Below are 23081 nucleotides of genomic sequence, written 5' to 3'. Positions count from 1 at the left end.
TCGATGCAAATATTTTTTATTTTTCCCTTTTTTGTGTGGCTCATGGTGGGGCCATGCCCCATGGCCCTCTATTGACCAGCCGCCACTGTGTACCACTGTACTTTAATACCCCCCCCTTCTCCTCTCTCCTTAGAGCCCCTCCACAAAGAGGTCCAGAGCCTGGCATTCATCGACGTGGTGTCCAAGCTGAGGGCCCATGAAAACAAAACGGTGTCCCACCAGGCGTCCCTCACAGAGCAGCGATTAACTGCCCAGAGCTAAATGACTGTCCGACCCCGCCCACACCCATCCACCCAAAACGCCTGCCTGACCACCCAGTGACCCCTCATGACTGCTCTCCCCTCTGTGCCCCATCGTCACATGCCAAGGTACCATTACGCGTTAACTGCCAGCCAAGACCTGGTCATGTGTCTGCCCCGCCCACCTCCACCAGGGTTAGACTGATGTGGATTTATTATACAAATCATGAAGTCTGAGCATTTTCTAATCTCATTTTCTTTTGAATTACAACAATTCACAGAGAATTCAATCATCAAGAGGGTGGAAAAGCCTCTGAAAGAGTTTTTAGACTTGTGTGGGACACCAACACTGTCCTCTGATAATAATGAGATTTAATAATGAGATTTATTTCGGTGGGTTAGCAGGTCCTTAACAAAGCCACGCCCCTGAAACGCTCAATGGACACCGTAGACTTCCTGGTCTACCTGCATCGGTCCAACCCTGGTCCCCTCCTCTACTTGTGCATGCATCCTCTGCTACAAGTAGCTCCACAAACAGCCTAACGCAATAGATAAGAGACGACACTCTTTTACGACCATAGCTGTGAGACCATCACCGGTAACCCACCAGTGAAAAAATGTGCACAAAAGAACAAAAAAAAGACTTCCTGTTGTGATTTCCCTTCATTTTTAAGAAAAGCAGCCATCCATGATGTGCCCAGTTGTGTCCCATGTAGCTCAAGTATAAATTGACTAGAAACCGTGCATGTTTTAGTCCTGTTTAAGGTGTGACCGTGTTCATCTGACCTCTCTACCGCTCGCATCGTCCCAAAGGCCAGCCTGCCCTCCTCCACTGACACCTCCAGTCTTGTACACTTTTATTTGCACTTGTTGTTTACGACTCGGATCGAGAGATTTTATCCGATTTTTAATTCCACAGTTGTCCGAACACATTCCCTCTGCTCCAGCAGCTGTACAGTGAACTCCGCCCCTTCCCTCAACGAGGATCCTGTAAGAACCAGGTGAAGCACAGAGCTGTAGCCAAGTCGACCTTCAGTCTGCTCCCAGACCGAGGCTGCAGCCGAGGTGAAGTCCAGACCCCAACAGGGAATTGGAAATAGAATTCAATGAGTAGCTGTGCTAGCTCTGATCCAAAGCCGCCATAATGCGTATCAGCCCAAAGTTGGATATTTCAAAAAGACGTTGAAAATACATACACAGCAACCTATAAGGTGAGAACGTCAGGTAGGTGCAAAGTAACAAAACATGCAATTGAGTCTGAAAAAGAAAGGTCTCTGTCATTAACATCAATACAAACCGTGTAGAATCAAAGATGTCTTTGATTTCACATGGATGGTATTGACTTGAATTAATTAAACCATGTTTTTCTTACTTTGTGCCGACCTGGCAGTTTCTCCCATCCTTTAGGCCTCTCCAACATCTCTCCATCATCTCTCCAACATCTCTCCATCTCCATTTTCTGACAAACTCAGAAAATATCAATGGAAGATCAATTTTAAATCATATTTTGGATGGGCATGAAATGGTGGAGTAATCTATGAAAGCAGCCAAGAACAAGTCAGAGTAGACATGAGACTAAGAATTCAGAAAGTCGACTCGAGCACTACAGCCTGTGAGATGCAGTTCTAACACCGTAGAGCCCCAAGAGATGATCTCAGACCTGCTGTGATTCCTCCGTATGAAATAAAGTGTGTGTGTTGTGGAGCAGTGAACGCTGCCTCTGAATGGTCACTGTATCTAACCACAGCTCTCTATGTACCACAGTTGGTTTCTGCGAACACGTCAGCATGTTCACACCCCGTCTCCTGGTCTGGGCCCATGCTTTTTCTTTTCTCTTTTTTTAAAGGTATGAATGGTTATTTATCAGATGTGTGCTCTTTCTAAAGACACATGCCTGTGGAGATGTATCCATAGTAACTGCGTGAAATCCTATAAACTTAAGTGTTTGTTGTAAATGTCATGAGTTGTACATTTGGAGGATTGTAACTCAGCAGATAATTAAAAGATGACAGCTGGTGATTGCTGACGTCTTCATCCCTGCTGTAGCTCGGCCACGTGTCTGAAGTGAAATGTTCTTCTAAACATCCGGTTTAAAGTTCGAAGCAGTGATACATGAAATCACAGCTGATATCTAGCGGCAACCTGCTCTCCCCTCCCGTCTGTGCTGATGAATCCGTGGTACAGTTGGAGGTGTGCAGGATTATTTTCATCCAACGCATCGTCAGGCTACCTCGGGACGATGTGCATCCGCTCACATCTTTCCATTGACTTTATGACTGCGCTGCCTCTAAAATGAGCTTTGCCTTCCATGTGTATTTATGTTTATGACGGTCTATAAGTGCCATTGTAGGTTAAAAAGAATTGTTGTGGACAGCTGTGTCTGTTTGGCAGAAGCTGAAACCACGAGGCGGTACTTCTAGTTTATTTTGTATCTACAATGGCACTAATGCGCACATGGAGTGCAGACAGAATGGTCTCACTTTGTCCTTGTTTTTCATGACTGCAGTGCAGGCTCATTCCCCCGGATGCCCAGTATTCACACGGTACAAACGAAGCTGCAGTTTATAGATCAAGTAAACGGCGACAGTCGTACTTGCAAATGGTTTAAACATCAATCAGTCCAGTTGTTCATACGAGTTTCCATCTGCAGCGGCAGGAGCACTGACAGACGATGTGTGGGAAGTGATGCACAAACAAACCAGCAGCTCTTGGTGCCATAAATCTGAATGAAGAAACACTTTAAAGACTCAAGTATGCACTTTTTTGTGGTCACTTTAATTCATTTTAATTGATATTAAAACCAGTCCAATTTGAACAGGACATGAGACGAGGACATTAGAGGAGGTAGTTACATGACAGTGTGTGTGGGAGTCCATGTGATCATCTAATCTGTAGAAGTGGTGCAGCTGGTGATGAGTGAGGCCTGAACAGGACCGTAGGACGCAGAGCAGACTCAGAGCAGCTTCAGTCGTAACCAATGTTTTCAATGTTCCAGAGCACAACTAGCAGGGACATATGATCAGATGTACAATACATATTCACTATCAAAAGCACTACTGACCCCTTGTTGCTTAACACTTCCACATTTTCAGTGTACGAGCTCCACAATATCAACCTGAACATACTTTACTGGAGAAATACAAGTGATGCATGCTTTTGAGCAAATCGCTTCAAACCATCGAAAGGACCGCAGAGGAACATCAACATCCGAACACTTTCCATTTCATAATTCTGTTTTCAATTTTGTTCATTCAACATTGTGTTTACTGATCAGATGTGAGTCACAATACAGGCAGTGAAAGACGACCGCTGGAGACTCGTGCCAGGTTTGCTTTCACTCAAGTAACGGTAGAAATGTTTCAGACGATACAGTGTCCTCCTGAAGAAGTCAAGACAACGACTTGATCCTCGTGTTGGAACCAGGTGAGTGAAACAACCTCCTTATGGTTCTAACCAACATATGAAATGAAATGACGGGTGGGTTACAGCTACACACGTGGATCAGAGCTTCAAAAAGATCCAGATTATTGAAAACCTTCAAAATGTTTAAAAAGGTTTGAAATAAAGGGTTAACTTAAACTCTCAGGACTCAGAAGAGCTGCTCCAGTTTGACAGACTTCATATTGGACATAATGTGACCGTAGGACCGGGCTGCCTGTGCTAGTAGGTTTGCTACAGATGCTGACACTTGACTTTTTCAATTCCTTACTTTGAGAAATATAAATATATTTTGGACAAATTTTTCATTGAAAAGATTAGTTAAGATTTTTCTAACCCCTCTGAACCCCAACATAATCCTTCCCGTCGAAACAATGTCCCTTTAGAAGTCTGTTAACCAATCAGCATGCGTATCGTTCTTTGGGGTGTTTTCAGATGCTGGAACCGGACAAAGAGCTACTTGGTTTGGGCTAACACCGACCGTTAAAGGCCCAGTGTGTTGGATTTAGTGACATCGAGTGGTGAAGTTGCAGATTGCATCCAACCCTCCCATCATCCTGTGTAGTAGAACTACGGTGGCCTTCAGGTAACATGAAAAGGTGACAGGCTCTCGTGAGCCAGTATTTAGTTTGTCCTTTCAGGGCTACTGTAGAAACATGGTGGTGCTCTCTACAGTGCAGTCTACAGTGGACTCTGTAGACTGCTGCCTTTGTAGATATAAAGGACTCATTCTAGGCTCATGAAAACACAGCCATTCTTAGTTTCACGTGATTATACACTGATGAAAACAGTTATTCATACTGTATTCCATTTCTAGCAATAAATCCTAAATCCTACACACTTTAGTTCCTCACAAGCTTCAGCTTTGAACTCTGGAAAGCATCTTTTACTCAGCGAGGACTGTGGGTCTCTGCGCGCCGAACGGCTACATTCACCATACAGACGGCATGTCTTAAATGTATTGTATTGACTTAGACGTCAACCTATCCATTTGCAAAAAAAGTTAGCATTTTAAATGTTTTCTAAACGTAAGCTGCCTTACAACAACTTCACCAGAATTGTGAAAGAAAAGGAGTCTGAGTTGAGAGATGAAGTCTTTGACTAGCTTGTTGAAATTGTGAGATCCATCTTGTGATGGAGTGTATGGAATCTGCTGTAACACACAAATCCTAATCCTTATCCGTATTATGTGAGAGAAGAAAAGAAAAGCGACGTCCTGTTTTCAGTTTGGTTACTCGGCCCACGTGAGCGGTGGAAAGGTTTACAAAGCCAGCACTCAACTTTAAAATGAGCCGATCGGCGGTTTCTGGAACACAACTATGTCACGGTCCTACATGATGGGTTTACCAGTGGAGCGTCGGTTCCACAGTGAAAAATACAGATTACTCTATTATCAAAAAGATGTATCAAAACCCCTACTCTCTACGCGTCGCTGTCAAAACCCAGCGACCTGCATGTAGTGCATGTTTAACCCTCGTCTCCAACGACTCACACAGTGTTATGTACAGAGCGCTTCACGTAGTAGTGCCTTGGAAAAAAAGGTGCTGGTTCAGTGAAGAAAAACGGTGCAGGAGATCGGCGAGGTCCTCTGAATGCTCCCCGGCGATGTGTTCAAAGACCCCATGCTGACAACACAAAATCCAATCAACATTATTTCACATTTTTATGTGATTGTGATTTCTGCGAATCCAGCCAAATTCAATTTCAGCAAAAAAAAGGGGTTACCTGTTAGAGTTGAAATGCTGCATCAGGTAAAGAAACTGGAAAAGAGCAGATGTAAAGTGAATTCATCAGAAAGCCGGTAGAACCATCTGCTTATGAACAACAAGCCAACAACAGAAAGCAGAACAGTGCCGGGTTGGGATCAGCAGTCTGAACCAGACTGCTGCAGAGAGAGAAGACGCTTTGAGGCCGAGAGAAGACAAATGGAAGACTGTCAGAGGAAGAGAAGGCCACAAAGAAAGACAGGACTGTTGTCAGTCACATGACTCCAAGGCTCATTGATGCGAACTCCATAGCTCAGTACGAACATGAATTTGGTATTTTGCAGTTCTGGCAATTCTGAAATATTTCTATCGGCTGCCACCGCAAAGATGACCCGCGTCTCAAAGAACCACATTCACAACGGACAATATGAATACGCCTTAACCCTACAGAGTGGTGTTAGTGCCTAAACTCTGAGCGTAACATGTTCAGGAGTGATCAAAAAGGTGTCAAGAAATGCAAATGGTATCCAGCATGTCTTCTTCAGACGTCTGAACCTACAACATGGTGGGATTCTACTGCTGCTGCTCCACATGTAGAATGTAGATCATGCTGGCTATGGGGGGGGGGGGGAAGAAGAGACTTTCATGTCAAAACTTGGATGTTGTGCAGAAACCGAAACAAGATTAAAACTGACATGCTCAAGTTGCATATTTTATGTGGACAAAGTGTGGATTTTTGTACAAAGCAAGACAGTGACTGGTGTGCATGTGATACAAATGTATTGAACAAAATAGATTTATGGATCTCGTGTGAACGAGACGATGGGCTCTGTACCTTCCACGCCTGTGTGCAAACCTTGCATCAAGCTTTCTTGATTCTGAAAAATACTGGTACGTTTGAGTTAAGCAATGACGATGCCAATTTATTTCAAACTCAAAGATCCAGAATCTGTTCATAGTATATGAACAACGTGGGCCTTTTGTGAAACAGATCAAGGGAGGGGAGCCTCAGAAGAGCTGCTGTCTGTAGGACACATGAGATTCTGAACTGAAGTATTAAAGATCATTCTCTCACCAGCTCGCCCGCACAGCTTCGATGTCACTCACTAGGTTTTGGGCCAAACAAATCCCAAAAATCTGTGGATGAAAGACAAAAAAAGGGAACATGGAATGATGCTGTCTGTCATCATGACGGGTGAGCATGTGATGCTGTCTGTCATCATGACGGGTGATGCTGTCTGTCATCATGACGGGTGATGCTGTCTGTCATCATGACGGGTGATGCTGTCTGTCATGACGGGTGATGCTGTCTGTCATCATGACGGGTGATGCTGTCTGTCATCATGACGGGTGATGCTGTCTGTCATCATGACGGGTGATGCTGTCTGTCATCATGACGGGTGATGCTGTCTGTCATCATGACGGGTGATGCTGTCTGTCATCATGACGGGTGATGCTGTCTGTCATCATGACGGGTGATGCTGTCTGTCATCATGACCGGTGATGCTGTCTGTCATCATGACTGGTGAGCATGTGATGCTGTCTGTCATCGTGACGGGTGAGCATGTGATGCTGTCTGTCATGATGACAGATGCTGTCTGTCATCATGACGGGTGATGCTGTCTGTCATTGTGACGGGTGAGCAGGTGATGCTGTCTGTCATCGTGACGGGTGAGCATGTGATGCTGTCTGTCATGATGACAGATGCTGTCTGTCATCATGACGGGTGATGCTGTCTGTCATTGTGACGGGTGAGCAGGTGATGCTGTCTGTCATCGTGACGGGCGAGCATGTGATGCTGTCTGTCATCGTGACGGGTGAGCATGTGATGCTGTCTGTCATCGTGACGGGTGAACATGTGATGCTGTCTGTCATCGTGACGGGTGAGCATGTGATGCTGTCTGTCATCGTGACGGGTGAGCATGTGATGCTGTCTGTCATCGTGACGGGTGAGCATGTGATGCTGTCTGTCATGACGGGTGATGCTGTCTGTCATCGTGACGGGTGAGCATGTGATGCTGTCTGTCATCGTGACGGGTGAGCATGTGATGCTGTCTGTCATGACGGGTGATGCTGTCTGTCATCGTGACGGGTGATGCTGTCTGTCATCGTGACGGGTGAGCATGTGATGCTGTCTGTCATCGTGACGGGTGAGCATGTGATGCTGTCTGTCATCGTGACGGGTGAGCATGTGATGCTGTCTGTCATCGTGACGGGTGAGCATGTGATGCTGTCTGTCATCGTGACGGGTGAGCATGTGATGCTGTCTGTCATCGTGACGGGTGAGCATGTGATGCTGTCTGTCATCGTGACGGGTGAGCATGTGATGCTGTCTGTCATCGTGACGGGTGAGCATGTGATGCTGTCTGTCATCGTGACGGGTGAGCATGTGATGCTGTCTGTCATCGTGACGGGTGAGCATGTGATGCTGTCTGTCATCGTGACGGGTGAGCATGTGATGCTGTCTGTCATCGTGACGGGTGAGCATGTGATGCTGTCTGTCATCGTGACGGGTGAGCATGTGATGCTGTCTGTCATCGTGACGGGTGAGCATGTGATGCTGTCTGTCATCGTGACGGGTGAACATGTGATGCTGTCTGTCATGACGGGTGATGCTGTCTGTCATCGTGACGGGTGAGCATGTGATGCTGTCTGTCATCGTGACGGGTGAGCATGTGATGCTGTCTGTCATCGTGACGGGTGAGCATGTGATGCTGTCTGTCATCGTGACGGGTGAGCATGTGATGCTGTCTGTCATCGTGACGGGTGAGCATGTGATGCTGTCTGTCATCGTGACGGGTGAGCATGTGATGCTGTCTGTCATCGTGACGGGTGAGCATGTGATGCTGTCTGTCATCGTGACGGGTGAGCATGTGATGCTGTCTGTCATCGTGACGGGTGAGCAGGTGATGCTGTCTGTCATCGTGACGGGTGAGCATGTGATGCTGTCTGTCATCATGACGGGTGATGCTGTCTGTCATCATGACGGGTAATGCTGTCTGTCATCATGACGGGTGAGCATGTGATGCTGTCTGTCATCGTGACGGGTGAGCATGTGATGCTGTCTGTCATTGTGACGGGTGAGCAGGTGATGCTGTCTGTCATCGTGACGGGTGAGCAGGTGATGCTGTCTGTCATCGTGACGGGTGAGCAGGTGATGCTGTCTGTCATCGTGACGGGTGAGCAGGTGATGCTGTCTGTCATCGTGACCGGTGATGCTGTCTGTCATCATGACGGGTGATGCTGTCTGTCATGACGGGTGATGCTGTCTGTCATCATGACGGGTGATGCTGTCTGTCATCATGACGGGTGAGCATGTGATGCTGTCTGTCATCGTGACGGGTGAGCATGTGATGCTGTCTGTCATGATGACAGATGCTGTCTGTCATCATGACGGGTGATGCTGTCTGTCATTGTGACGGGTGAGCAGGTGATGCTGTCTGACATCGTGACGGGTGAGCATGTGATGCTGTCTGTCATCGTGACGGGTGAGCATGTGATGCTGTCTGTCATCGTGACGGGTGAGCATGTGATGCTGTCTGTCATCGTGACGGGTGAGCATGTGATGCTGTCTGTCATCGTGACGGGTGAGCATGTGATGCTGTCTGTCATAGTGACGGGTGAGCATGTGATGCTGTCTGTCATCGTGACGGGTGAGCATGTGATGCTGTCTGTCATAGTGACGGGTGAGCATGTGATGCTGTCTGTCATAGTGATGGGTGAGCATGTGATGCTGTCTGTCATCGTGACGGGTGAGCATGTGAAGGGAACTGACCTGCAGTAGTGCAACTCCAATAAAGATCCCGGCCACCAGGGTGAGGTTGTCCTGCAGCCACTTCTCAAACTGCGGCACGCAGCCCTTCACGTTGATGTAGTCCTTCTGCTCCGAGTCCTGATCAACACAACCTCCTGTCATCAGCTTCACATTTCACCTCCGCAGGTTTAAAAAAAACTAAAAACATCTGCCATTTGAAATGTCTAAATGAAAACTGGAAATGATTTCATAAAAGAAAAAGGTTCCATGAAAAGATATCTGCTTCATTAGTGTGGGGCGTCCGGTACAGAGACGGATCACCGTGTGTTCTTGTTGAGCACAGAGACTGGAGGCCTCTGCTCTGGTTTAAGGGCCACAAAGTTCAACTCGGTTCTTCGGAGATAATAGTTCTAAAATGAATATGTAATTAAATGCATCATATCTGTCCTATCAGAGCTTTTCCCACCCTTTCACTTTCAGGACACATTTTGGTAATTGTTGTAAATCTTGGCCTCCAGAAGATTTAACGTAAGAAAAATGAGGCATGATTTAACCTGCCTTCAAAATCACGAGCACTAAATAACTACGAAATCAAGTAGCAGAGATGAAATATTACATTTTCCTAGTGAATATAAAATAGAAGGGAAACTTCAAAATGAGAGTGAGAGTGAACGAGTCACTTACTGGTTTAGCTCGAATGTCGTATCCACACTGAGTGTTGATGACGTCCTCCTGGAGACAGAAAACGAGGCGTTAAACTGTCTCAGTGACGACACTGATGTCGTCACTGCAGCAAATGACAAATGTATAAGAAAAGATCTGATGAGGTTAAAATGTCAGAATGAGCCCGGCTTCATGTGCTCGTACCGCCGGGTCCTTGGTGCAGCAAGAGAAGGGAACGCCACACTTCTCTCGACTGGGATTCCCGTCAGTGCAGTTAAAATAGATGTTCAGGTTCCAGTCGTCTGCTCCGAACGCACCGCAGCAGTCCCACTGAAGTCACACCGACACACAAGAAAGGTTAAAAGGTTCCTGCTGTTGGACTTCCACATGTAGACGGGCAAGATGAACAGTTCAGACCCATCACCAGCGGACATTTACTTTGCTTCAGTACACTCAGAACAGTGACAGAGCAGCTTTACATCAGTGAAGGCATGCTGCAGTGAATCCTCATGTTGTGATCGTATTAACGTAATATTAAGCTGTGCAGTTGGGACCTTTAGTGTAGGATCACAGCTTGTTAGCGTGGTGAAGAAAGTACTCAAGTACGTCACTTAAAGTACCCGTACAACAAGATAAAGTCCTGATATCAAGACTGTACTTGAGTTGAAGTAAAAGTATTATTCGCAAAATATACTTCAAGTCCAAAAAGTAATGCAGAACACATTATTGATGCATTCGTGTGTTCATTGCTTGAATGTTTCAGTAGATGGAGCTCATTTGAATTACTTTACATATTGATGGGTACTTTAATGTACAATTATGCATCAGGGTGCATTTGTTGATTATATTTTGTATTCATGAATGTAATCTGCTTAGTAACTGTCAGAAAAATGTTGAGCAGCAAAAAGTACAATATTTGCCTCACCTACAGTACAAGTACCTCACATCTGTATTTAAAGGTATACGATGCAGGAATGTGTCGACTCACTGAACCTTCCTGCACCTTGTTGTTGTGCAGAGCCGCGTATATTTGTGCTTTTGAACGTAACCGCCTCTTTTCATTCACTCGCTATCGCTCTCGTCCACCACCGCTCTGACTGTATATAAGAAGGGGCGTAGTCATGGTGACGTCACTCAATGGTTGGTGGACCGATGCCTCGAGTTCGCCAATTTTGCCGTCGCCATCTTGAATTACAGCCGTCGCCATATTTTTTTCGCAACCAATGAATGGAGGTTATTATATTTGGAATGTGGAGGCGTGACGTAGAGACGCCGTATACGTCTCTGGTAGTGGAAGCGACCTGTCAATCACTGTGTAGCCCCGCCCTAAAGCATCCCCTGCTTTATGGTCTGTGTGACTCTAAATGGACCATAATGTACTAAATGAACATCGTGCTGTATTGAAGAAGACATGAAACTAGAGATTGAGACATAAACTCATGTTTACAATGTTTACTGAGGTAATAAATCAAGAGAGAAGTAGAGTCATTTTCTATAGACTTCTATACAACCAGAGGAGTCGCCCCCTGGTGGACACTAGAGAGGATGCAGCTTTAAGACACTTCAGCAATCTCTCTCTTGCTCGTTGAGCTAACTGTGAATGTTGTGTTTACGAACGGTAAGCGACACATAGTGCACCTTTAAGCACAGTTCTTGAGTAAATGTACTGTGACATATATCAGGAAGCAACTGCTAACATTATTTCCAGGGTCATGATTGAACTGCAAATGCAAACGTACGTATTCCTGAGTGAAGTCGATGAGGTTCTGCAGATCGATGTCGTCGCGGTACGCCCGGATGTTATTGTTGATGAACAGGTTGAGCTGGTCTTTAATCCAGTCCTTAAAGACGAAAGCCAGGACTCCCGTTGTCAGCTCCAAGAAAAAGATGATCCCCAGAAACACGGAGAACTACAACAGGAAGACAGACAGCGATACTGTGAGTTTACCCATCATACATCACTGCACGGTGCACATTGGAAGGTCTTCATGTTCATGGAACATACAAACTTGAGTAGAAAGGTGTTTTCCCGCAGCGCTCCAATGCATCCCGCAAAGCCCAGAATAAACATGACCGCCCCGACCACCATGAAGAGCCAGACTGGGTCCAGCCCCCCCAGGTCCGTGATGGACGAGATGTTGGACAGAACCCCCTGGAGGGGAGAGACACAGAGAACACAAAGTGTGAGCCAAACAGCTGCGTCTCCTTCAGGACCAAAGTAGCTCGGATGAACTACACACATGAACACAATTACAGATTACGGAGCATTTTAGGACCTATTTATATTTACAGCTGGGAATATAAACTGATTCAGTGAAATGTGTCTTCCTTATATCACCTTATGGGTTTCATCAGCAAATACATAGTAAACTCAGTTTGATAGTTGAACCTGGTTTTAAACTTTACAGAATTATTTCAAGGATAAAACTGCAAACATTGGGCTGGGATTTAAAGCTGTATTTTTGTTGTTTGCCCACTAGGGGGCAGCAGAACAAGCTGCTAGACGCTAACCAATGTCTGTTAGCTAACTGCTAACATTGTCTGCTGCTGCTGCTGCAGGTTGTAAAACCACAACGAGCTAAAAGAGGCTCAGCAGCTCAGTAAAGCAGAGGAACAGCAGAGTTGGTGATAATTCTCTTCTTTCACATTACACTCATTTGATCCAACTATAAATATATTCGGAGGAGCAGAGGATCATTGAGTCCATCCTCTGCTCCTCCATCACGGTCTGGTACGCTGCAGCCACAGCCAAGGACAAGTGCAGACTGCAGCGCATCATTCACTCTGCTGAGAGGTGATCGGCTGCAATCTGCCGTCCCTCCAGGACTTGTCCACTTTAAGAACCCTGAAGCGAGCAAGAAGGATCGTATCTGACCCCTCCCACCCTGAACATGACCTGTTTGTGCCCCTTCCATCTGGTAGGAGGCTGAGGTCCATCAGGACCAAGACCTCACAACACATGAACAGTTTCTTCCCGTCGGCAGTCGGGCTCATTACCAGAGCCCGGGACCCCCACTGACTCTGTCATCCACAGGACATTTCCTTCCCTCCCTACTGCTCCCCTGCACATCCCTTCATATTTAAATACACTTCCACTTTTACATTACACTTGTTTACAGTCCTGTTATCTGTTTGTCATGCACTTTATTTTATATTCTTTTAAATTCTATTGCAAATTGTAATATGTTTCTATTTCTTGCACTGTTGATTGTTTATTGTTCATTGTATTGTCTAATGTTATGTACCACCTGCCATGACAAATTCCTTGTATGTTACATACATTGGCAATAAACGGTTCTGATTCTGATTATTAGGGCAGCTCCATGGTAGCTGAGTGGTTACAGAGATCCCATAGAACCACATCCACGTTCCATTCCAGCCTTGGGACCTGTGTTATGACATATCCTCCACCCCCCCCCCCCCCCCATAAATAATCTTCATAATAAAAAAAATTAATTAGTGCAGCTACTAATAGCAATATGAAAAAGAGAAATTATTATTAATCATTACACAGCAAAAAAGAAAAGTTGTCAGCATGTATTTGGACGTGGAGTACTCCAGGGTAGTACTGGTGTCTCTGCTTACCTTCTCACTCCATGCCCACAGTCCAATCCCCACCAAGGCCATGCCCAGCAGCTGCAAAACACCACAGTCAAGTGAGACCACTGCAGACGGGTTGATGCTCAGTGACTCCATGTCCGTCACATTGTTATTCACACGGCCACCGTGAGCCTGCTTCATCTCTTACTGTCTTTATTTCTCTCTCAGGGTGATGTCATAGCTCTATTGTTTATGTTTCGTATGTTGACCCTCACATGACGTCACAGATGCTGATTGAGAACCAGTTCTTCCTCCACATTACATCATCACTCCTGAAACGTGCAGTCTCTTTATTATTGTTTAGCTTTCACTTCTGACATTACGAATGAATGAATGTTTATCATTTATGCATCGTGCTCTTCCTCACTTTGTGTTGCATTGTGAATTCTTTAACTGCAGAGTCAGCGTTCCTAGAAGGAAAGGCATGTTTGCAACCCTGCACATTTCACATGTGTACACTTCAATAATTTGTAAGTGATGAGCTTTCTATTAACTTTTAGCCACAACAGTAGATCAATGGATTGACAGAAATTGAATTGGCAACTATTTTGATAATTGATCCTTTACGTTGTTTCTGAAGCAAAGCGCCTCTTTTTCGGCAGTTCAAAGACCAGGACAAGCAGTTTGGTATTTTGCTGAGCTTCTCTCGGCTCAGGAGGAGGTGGGAGGAGAGGAACAAAGTGGCAGCACAAAGAAAGCTGTTGCTCTGAGAATAGAGTGTTTCTGGAGCAGCGGCACTCTGCTGTCAGTCTGGGGAGTTTGTCAACGAGAGCAAACCTACAAAGGTCAAAGTGTGAAATGCATTCATCTCTAGATGCGTGTCTGTTGTGCACAGCTGCTGTACACCGAGTGAAGCGTTTCTCCTTCACTTCATTAAATCCCTGCAGCCATCTGAGGCTGCAGCCTCTGATTGGACGAGAGCGGCGTCAGAGCGCAGTGACATCACACACACTGCTCACTGAGTTCACCTTCATTGAATGAACACACACACACACACAGGTCTGTTAGGAGAGGTCTTCTTCTGACTGGAGCTCAGTGTTACAGCCTCCTTCACCTAAAGCTACACAACCTGTGCTTCATCTTTTATTCTTGAGATGTTCTATGGTGGTGGGTCACGTTATAAGATATGATGTAACATTTACAACCTGAAATAAAGCAGAATTAGAACTGATGCACCGATCACCTATCATCATTGTACTCGTGAACTGTTTGAAAACACATCTGCACATCTGTGTGAGCTGCACAGTGATTGGCCCAGCTGTTTCAGAGCAAAGAGACCAGCGATGTGATTGGCTTAGAATGTATTTGTTCATCATCTCACCCTCCAATCGTTATTCACCTTCACCCAGCCCTTTACTTTAGAACGAAGCAGCAGGTGTGTTTGGCCCACACAGAGACCCACCACTCTGTGCCTGTGAGATTCAAATAAGGCCCCAAATGGCAAAAATGTGACGGTTCCAGGTTTTCAAAAGCGAAAATGTACACCTTTTTTTGGTCTTCCATGATGGAAAATGTAATCATTTTGACGATTCGGATTGTTGGTCGGGTAAAACAGGACATGAACTTGGGCTCTGGGATATTGTCATGGATGTTTTTCACAGTTTCTTGATGCTTTATTGACCATGCAATTAATTGGTCCATCGTGAAATGAATCAGCAGATACATCAATAATGGAAATCATTGTTAGTTGCATTTTGCAAGTTTAAAAATTCAAATAATTAAATAAAAATATGATTTAATTTGCAATTCATGAAGATTCGGACCATGTTTCAGCTGACCCCTCACTCCCCTATTATTCATGCAAAATATATCAAATAAAATGGAAACGTATTTACATCAAAGCTGAAAGAACTAGTGGATTGAGTGATAATAAGTTGGACAGACAATTGATCTGTCTCACGTCTGATTATTAATTCATCAATTAAGACATTTTCAAGTAAAACTATAATAAATAGCGCTAAAGATTCACTGCTTCCCTCTTGATGGTAAAGTGACTTTGTGGGAGCTTGTGATGGTTCTTTCTCTGTCATCAGTTTATTATTCGTATTCTTCACATGAACTGGTAGTTTACGTGCAGATTATATTCACTGGAACATAGTGGCCTTTAAACCGGGACCTCCTCACAGATTGTCTGGCGTCTCCCATATGTTTGACGTGAATGACATCACTTCTTGAGACACATGACGTCATGTCTACATAGTCATAGATCGAGCTGTCATTGTGGGTGTGATATGAATGATAAGCCTGCAGCCGGACACCGAGGCTGAGCTACAAAAAGCCGATTAGCTGTGTGCTGCGAGGCTGCAGCTGCTCCACCGGACCGACAAAACCACAATAAGGCGCGCGTGCATTGATCAGACTATTTATGAATATGAACGATACGATGCGCTGATGATCGGGGCCTTCCTCCCTACTGGCCGGTGGACACGATAATAACCGAACTGAACCAGAGAGAGGCGCAGACCAATAAAAGAATAAACCTTCTCACCCAGAACAGGATGTTGAATCCGAAAATGAAGTATTTGATGCAGCAGCTGACTTCGTTGCCTTTGTACTGATTCCCCGACATGTTTGAGCATCATCGGCGCGTCGTCTCTGCGTGAGGGGAAAAAACACGGCCTGCTTCACAGGCTTTGTGTGCGGGGTGGAACAGGTTCAGCGCTCCGGGGAGGCATTTCCACTTGGTCCGCTTCAAACGTTCTCACAGCCGGCTTCGGATCCGCATCGGGAACATGTTGTAAGCGGGTTCAGGGCGCGTGCACACACGTAGTGTGGGAGACAGAAAGCGGACGTTAACGCGGTGAACCGCAGAATAAAAGAAGATCCGCTATTTTCTGAGCGAATTGCGCCTGGAGGAGGCTGCTGCGGGAGGTCGTCTATGATTGGCTGGAAAAAAACACCCGAGAGACTGAGAATGTAACCAATCACGTTAGAGGACAGACATACCACTTCCGGTGTCCGGAATGATGCAGCCTGTTACTGATAGAAGAGATGCCGCTACTCAATAATAATGATACAAATTACCAACCACAATTCTTTCGACAATCAAACTTTGTTAGAAAAATCGGAATATTTTGAAATAAATGTTTATTATTTTCACTTTAACTGCTCTTTTTTGCCTAAAATTGTCTAAATATGAATTAGCACTAAAACATATATAATGCATCTAATTGTAGAATATAAACCTCTTTAAGTGTACAGCACACAAGCGGATATATTTTTATTGTTGGACCTTGTAAATGGAAAAAAAGTGCAAAATGGGTTTTAAAAAGGGCCCCGGGGCAGTCCCACGAAGTATATGGACGGTTCAATATTTCCTGCTAAAAATAAGGTATTTGATTGACATTTCAGGGGCTCTAAATTTTTAAAAAAATCTGATAGATTGCAAATATAACAAGGATGGGTTGCAATTAGTTTCCTTTTTGAAATTTCAAAATGGCGATTTGGACTCATTCTGACAACTCATGAAATCGTAACTCACAATAAACTTAATGTTTAATTTAATGGTGCTAAAATAATATGACAAGTGAGGTGGAGATCAATGTTGAATTACAAGTAACACATGAAAACAATGATCAGAAGGTGATTGATTGCACATTCACATTAGCAGAAAGGCGCTCAAAAGTTTCTGGTCGTCTGAGTCTGGAGCTGGGATGGTGGCATATCACACATATCATCTCATGAATCTCATCTATATATCCAATGACATAATATAATCTTAATCTCTTAAAATCTGAGATTTCGAGAAATAAAAAAGGTAATATAATGTGTTAGTTACTCGCTGTGTCCGCTGGAGGGCAGTGAGCTCCCATGATTGTCAAACAGACATCACAAATCAAGTCAGACACAACAGCACGAAGACTTCCGGTGGAACATTTTAAAACTAAGATGAAGTTCTGCTGCAGTTTATTTTTTTTATTTTTTCTCAGAATAATGATCAGAATGTTATCGTTACTTGAAAAGGCCAAAAGGCCACATCCTAAAGGGAATGCTTAAAATGAAAAGCATTAATTTCATATGTCCATTACAAGTAAAGCCCTAAAGAAAAAAGAGAATTTTATATATATATATATATATATATAAAGAAGCAGACAAATGTTTATTTTTGTTTAGGCTTTGTTCATCTCAAAGTTACAACACTTTACTCATGTCAGTATAATGTGTTCTCACCCCCTTTTCCAATTTTGTTATGAAACATCCACCATATCAGAGGTGGGTTTGATATGTTTTAATAAAAATGATCTGCACACTAAAAGTGCTCACCGTGTTAGATGTGGGGGGGGTGTGACTGGTAAAGCACCAGTAAGGGTTCACTCAGGGAGCCTCTGTTCAGACAGTAAAGACTCCGTGTTAGGGCTTCATGAAGGACCAGACTCCCACTCTCATCTGTATAACGCAGCTGAAAGCCCACCACCGCCAGAGGCTTCACAGGCAGAACAGCTGACACATCAAACACATCATATCCAGATGAGGATCGCTGATCCAAGGTCAGCAGTCTCTCCTCCAGGGCAGGACTTTCTGCCAGAGCTCCCTGTGAAGCTGTGACACAGTGCAGGGCGACAGTCACACTAATGGGATTGGGGTGCAAGGTCTTCCTGTACATAACCAGCTCCGCACCTAGCATTGAGGGGTTCAGGCCGGTAACATTGAACCAGATCCATCCTGGAGGAGCTTGATGTGGACCTGGGTGATCCAAAGAATGAAAAGACAAGGGACAGATTAGCGAAGACTGCAGTACAAGGCTCAAAGGCTTAAAAGGATCATACACATGTATTTTTGCTCTTGAGATATATAGGTTCTCCATATTTGTAAAGACAGAATGTCAACAGCGTTCATGAAACCAAGGCGCGTTGCTAGAAAGACATCTCCAGCTGAATCATTTTTTCCAATAGCACACCTGCCATGTGCTCATCTCTTGTGCCACGTGTTGCATTTTTCTAGTGGTTTTCTTCCAGTTTATATTACAGTTAAAATATTCTCAACTTTTCAGTGCCAGGTGAGGAGTCACATTGCTCCTCAATGTCACACTTGGTCCACACAGCCCATCAAATCAAGCAAGCAACGGGCTCTACTCAAGCGGCAACCTCCGATTTTGCCAAGTGAAGCCAATGCGGAAGTGTCTTAAAACTTGCATTCTCTCTAGTGTCCACCAGGGGGCGACTCCTCTGGTTGTATAGAAGTCTATGAGAAAATGACTCTACTTCTCTCTTGATTTATTCCCTCAGTAAACATTGTAAACATGAGTTTATGGTCTCAATCTCTAGTTTCACGTCTTCTGCAATACAGCATGATGTTCATTTAGTACATTATGGTCCATTTAGAGTCAAACAGACCATAAAGCAGGGGATGCTTTAGGGCGGGGCTACTGTGATTGACAGGTTGCTGCCGCTACCAGAGACATATCAGGTGTCACTATGTCAATCCTCTGCATTCCAAATATAGTTACACTGTTCATTGGTTGCAAAAAAGCAATAGATGGAGACATAAGATGGTTCGGCGAAATCTCCGAAACTCAAGGCTTCATATAGTCCACATACCAATGGGTGACGTCACCATGACTACGTCCACTTCTTATATACAGTCTATAGTTCTAATACTTTACCACTTCCTTCCTGTTTTGTTGGTTGGGCTAGCTAGCTAGTTAGCTGTTGGGCTGTGAGCTAGCACCGTTAGCTTCTAGCCGCCAGCTCATTGCATTTTTACATTACATTTACGGGGATCGAACCGCCGATCCTCTGATTGAAGGACGGCCCTGCTCTCCACTTAGGCACAGTCGCGCTCAGCCTTCGACACGTTGATAACCGCGTGAAGGTAATTTTCTTTGAGCTGTTTGTTATTTGAGAGTTGTCATGATGAAATAGAGGAGGCCATTACTGGTAAAAAAGAAGTTTCTGATATTGCTGAAGGTGGTGTGAATACAGGTTTAGCAACATATATTACACAATTCCTCCTTGTAAAATGGTGGGAAACTAAATTTGCAGTCTGACACATGTCTTGTATCTATCTTGTTGATGCATGTTCATTTTGCACTCCTCAATCTTTTAATAGTAACAGTGGATCAAATGACTGTGTAATATGAATGGTGCGTAAAAGATGCATCCATCATACCCAATGTGTGCTCACTGTTAGCAGCTGTAAAGAACCAGCTATCTTTCTCAGGAGTTGGTGGAGACCAAAAAGGAGCTAAAAGGAGAGTGAACATTGGACTGACATTCATCAGGTGGACACTAACAATATTCCAGATGTGTCTGCTGTATGTGTAAATAGGCAACTTTTTCTTAACATGTCAGCCAAAACAACTTTATCCAGTGATCATATTCAACATTGTGTTTACAGCCACAAGTGGCCAATAGTTCAAACAGTATCTAGTGTTACATTGTGGGTCATTGTTGTCTTCATATTTGGTGGGTTTTAAGTATGCTGCACATCAAAACCCAAATAGTGATATGACAGCAGATGTTTTACGAATGGAACACTGCAGGTTGCCCATTGCAAAGACGTCATCACTGGACACAGCTATGGCTAACTACCTTGTTCTTTTATTATTTTAATGCAATCAAAAGGAAATATAAAACATTGCTTTCCGTGATTGCATAGGTTTCAATATTACTGTACAGTAGTTTTAATTATGATGCCAAGAAAGAAGCAAAACTAACACATTTAAATCAAGATGGCATTTCATGTCAAATCCTTACCAACTACACTTCGAAAACTCTGCACCAGCGTTCCATCTGAACTCCCAATATCTTGAGCCTCCAGTGAGTCCAATCGCTGATAGATCCCCCTCATGTAGGGATGTGGCTTAGCCTGATGACTCGCAGACACTTTATTGATATGTAGCATTTCCAAAATGGCTTTGTTCCGCTCCTGGTCATTCTCTGTATCTCTGCGGTGATCCATCAGCAGCAAACCTGTGACGGAGCCCAGCAGGAGGAAGACCAACGTTACATGAAAATAACCCAAGTAGACTCCTCGGAACATTCTGAGTTCAGATTATTTCCAACCAGTCTGATATGATACTTTATCTGCCCTTCTTTTTCCTATAAAGTCAGGTAGGAATTTCCACCTGACACGCTGTTGTAACAGTGTGTTCCCTAATAGGCATGCAGGAACCACAGGGGCTGCAGGACCTAGTGAACCGATCCCATTCTGAAGCTGAGGAATGTTACTTTCTTTTGACTAACACTACCATGGACTGTACTGAGCTACAGTCCTGCTCTGCTCTCAACAAGTAACCTTGGGCTGATGCATGGTCCCCTGAGCAATAAAGCAAGTAAAGCAAATGCATCCCCAATATTTATTAGTCTTACTGTTTCCAGAGATAAGAAACATGTCATTATTTAGCTTAACTGGGATCATGGACGAAAAATAGAACATAGGAAAAGATAGGCCAGCGTATGTTGAATGAACCTGCTTGGCCAAATGACTCCACTTCTCTCTTGATTTATTACCTCAGTAAACATTGTACACATGAGGTTGTGGTCTCAATCTCTAGCTTCAAGTCTTCTTCGATACAGAATGATGTTCAATACCAGAACAATGATGGTCCCATTCAGAGTAAAATAGACCCTAAAGCAGGGAATGCTTTAGGCCGGGTTACCTTGGGTTTGACAGGTCGCTACCAGAGCCTTGACCACGGCATCACTCCTCCACAGTCCAAATATGGTCACTTCCGTTCACTGGTTGCCAAACAACAAGATGACGAGTCCTTACTGCGGCAGCACATGTTCAAATCCAACCTGCAGTCCTTTGCTGCATGAAGTCTGTTCCTTAGGTGTAATGTGTAATATCTGGCCACAAGCTCCAAACTAATAGGGGGCAGCATTCCACCTCTAGTACTGCATCCATACCATCTATATTTATAGCCATCAGTTGTAAAAAAACAAAAAGCCAACAACTAAAATGTGTTATTTTATAATCTTAATGTGTGGCCTTCACCTATAGTTTGTTCATGTCAGCCATCTGTACGGTCAGTGTACGTTTTCATAGTTTCTTTATTGGACTAAATTCAAAGTGGCAGACAGACCTTCAGTTAGCTGTAGCTACTAGCATTCAGCCCCAACAGTCTACGGACAGCAGCTAGCTCTAACTTGTGTAATGGCATCAACCGAAAGTTTGCTGATCCTGCAGAGAGTCGGGGCATTCCCCCCCAGACCCTTGACATCAGTCCCCTGGATCAGACCCCCAATGCTGGGTTTGCGCTGGCTTAATAAGAAGACCAAATATATAATATAACTGTCTCCGGCTTTACAGGATGTGTATCCTTTTACAGAGCCGTAGGCCAACATGAGCTCCATTTTCTCTCCCTTGCTGTTTTCCTCACGTTACTGCGCTCTTAAGCCTTTTATCTTTGCCCCTTTCTGTTCACTAATGACAAAGCTGCTCCGTAAACCACCGGGCACTTTGGACAAGACTTTGATCTCAGCGCTCAGAGTGTTTGTCTTTTGGTTTTTCCGCTCCGATTGCTGATCCCACAGCAGCAGCAGCAAGAGGAGGAAGGCGTCCTCGGTCTCTGCCCCTCCCTCCGTCCCCCCTACTCATCTCACTCTCTTGTGGGTGGAGTTTGTCGCTGAGCAGCGAGCAGGATTCAGTCAATGAGGGAGTTGCAGTTGAAAGCAGAGGAGAGCAGACAGGTACGGAAGAAGAAGAAGCGCCAGATGTTTGCAGATCAGGTAAGGACATGTCTTAATGTACGTGGAGATCTCCGCTGGGACTTTTCCTCTTCAGCAACATCATAATAAGTTTGCTTGGATGTCATTTTCTTCTTCATCCTCCTTTTTTTAGGTAATTTTCTTCCTGATGACTTTGATTTGCAATGTTTGTCTGTGTTTCTCTCACCTGTCTCCTCACAAAGTATCATTTTGATGATAAATCTGTCTCTTATAGTCATGTCAGTACATGATCACAGCCAGATATACAAGCAATCTGGCTTTCAGAGATGGTGTATTTAAAAGGAGATCGATTTTTAAACTGCACATACTTACTCTTTGTAACATGCAGCGGTGCTCAAAACTGCACTTTCACCCATTCATCAGATGCACAGCTATTGTTTCTGGCATCGGGAGTATTTGGAGGCTTTTTTATGGCTTTCTGTTGCACACCCAGGACTTTGCTGCTGGACGGGAGCCAAATGTTATTCCTTCATGTTTTCAGCAGAAGGCCTTCCTCTTCCCCGATGGCTCGTCTTTCTTTGAAAATTGCTGGCTGCTAAGGACCCTGTCATTATTAAGATTAGAAGAAGAAGCTGTGAATGGATGGAGTAGACATTCCCAGCTGTGGAGCGAAGCCACTTGTTACATGACGAATCACATTCCCTCGTAGCTGTGTGCTTTGTGTTCATCACTGGTTTGTGCTTTGGGAAAGGAAAGGGTTACTGATCACAAGGATGGAATTATAAGATGTTATTTGACCTTCATGACTGTTGATTATTATCCTTAGCTTGGCTTTAGTGAAAACAAACAGAAAGCACATGTTCTGATTTTCCCAGCTGGTATGTGTCGCCCCCTCTAGATTTTTATAGAGAATGGCCAACATTTTTAGCAGCAGAGGCTCAGGTATCCACACTTTCAGTCCCTAATATACTGTATAGCTGTATGCTACATAATGGAACTTGTTGGATAGACCCTTCATGCCTGGGCAGCATGTTGGGCAGCTGTGCTTCAGATTTGAGGCAATAGAAAG

The 23081-nt window shown here is 44.4% G+C and overlaps 3 protein-coding genes across 4 annotated transcripts in view; 1 reads left to right on the top strand and 2 right to left on the bottom strand.

Annotated features, from left to right (window-relative positions):
* Positions 1 to 2608, top strand: part of rap1gds1 (RAP1, GTP-GDP dissociation stimulator 1) — a 35838-nt gene extending 33230 nt beyond the window's left edge. For both annotated transcript variants that reach the window (XM_079295929.1, XM_079295928.1), the window contains one exon: positions 134 to 2608. In XM_079295929.1, the coding sequence (XP_079152055.1) occupies positions 134 to 261 (128 nt within the window). In that variant the 3' untranslated portion in view covers positions 262 to 2608. The remainder of the gene's footprint in view (positions 1 to 133) is intronic.
* A 404-nt stretch (positions 2609 to 3012) lies between these two features.
* On the bottom strand, positions 3013 to 16238 carry tspan5a (tetraspanin 5a). The gene is made up of 10 exons (XM_079295302.1): positions 15889 to 16238; positions 13386 to 13436; positions 11806 to 11952; positions 11540 to 11710; positions 10005 to 10130; positions 9822 to 9869; positions 9159 to 9275; positions 6459 to 6520; positions 5403 to 5437; positions 3013 to 5302 (listed from the first exon to the last, which is right to left on the bottom strand). Exons 1-9 carry the CDS (start codon positions 15967 to 15969, stop codon positions 5425 to 5427), a joined length of 816 nt encoding a protein of 271 aa, XP_079151428.1. The 5' UTR covers positions 15970 to 16238; the 3' UTR covers positions 3013 to 5302; positions 5403 to 5424.
* Positions 16239 to 17667: 1429 nt separating this feature from the next.
* Positions 17668 to 20381, bottom strand: LOC306796432 (uncharacterized protein; the record flags this gene model as incomplete). The annotated part of the gene is made up of 2 exons (XM_079295347.1): positions 17668 to 18083; positions 20096 to 20381. 2 exons carry the CDS (start codon positions 20379 to 20381, stop codon positions 17668 to 17670), a joined length of 702 nt encoding a protein of 233 aa, XP_079151473.1.
* Positions 20382 to 23081: the final 2700 nt, after the last annotated feature.

This window comes from Melanostigma gelatinosum, assembly GCF_949748355.1.
Source record: "Melanostigma gelatinosum genome assembly, chromosome: 23".
NCBI classification, from domain to species: Eukaryota; Metazoa; Chordata; class Actinopteri; order Perciformes; family Zoarcidae; genus Melanostigma; species Melanostigma gelatinosum.
The sequence above is the reverse complement of the archived record's forward strand: the minus strand, read 5'-3'. Positions and strand labels throughout refer to the sequence as shown.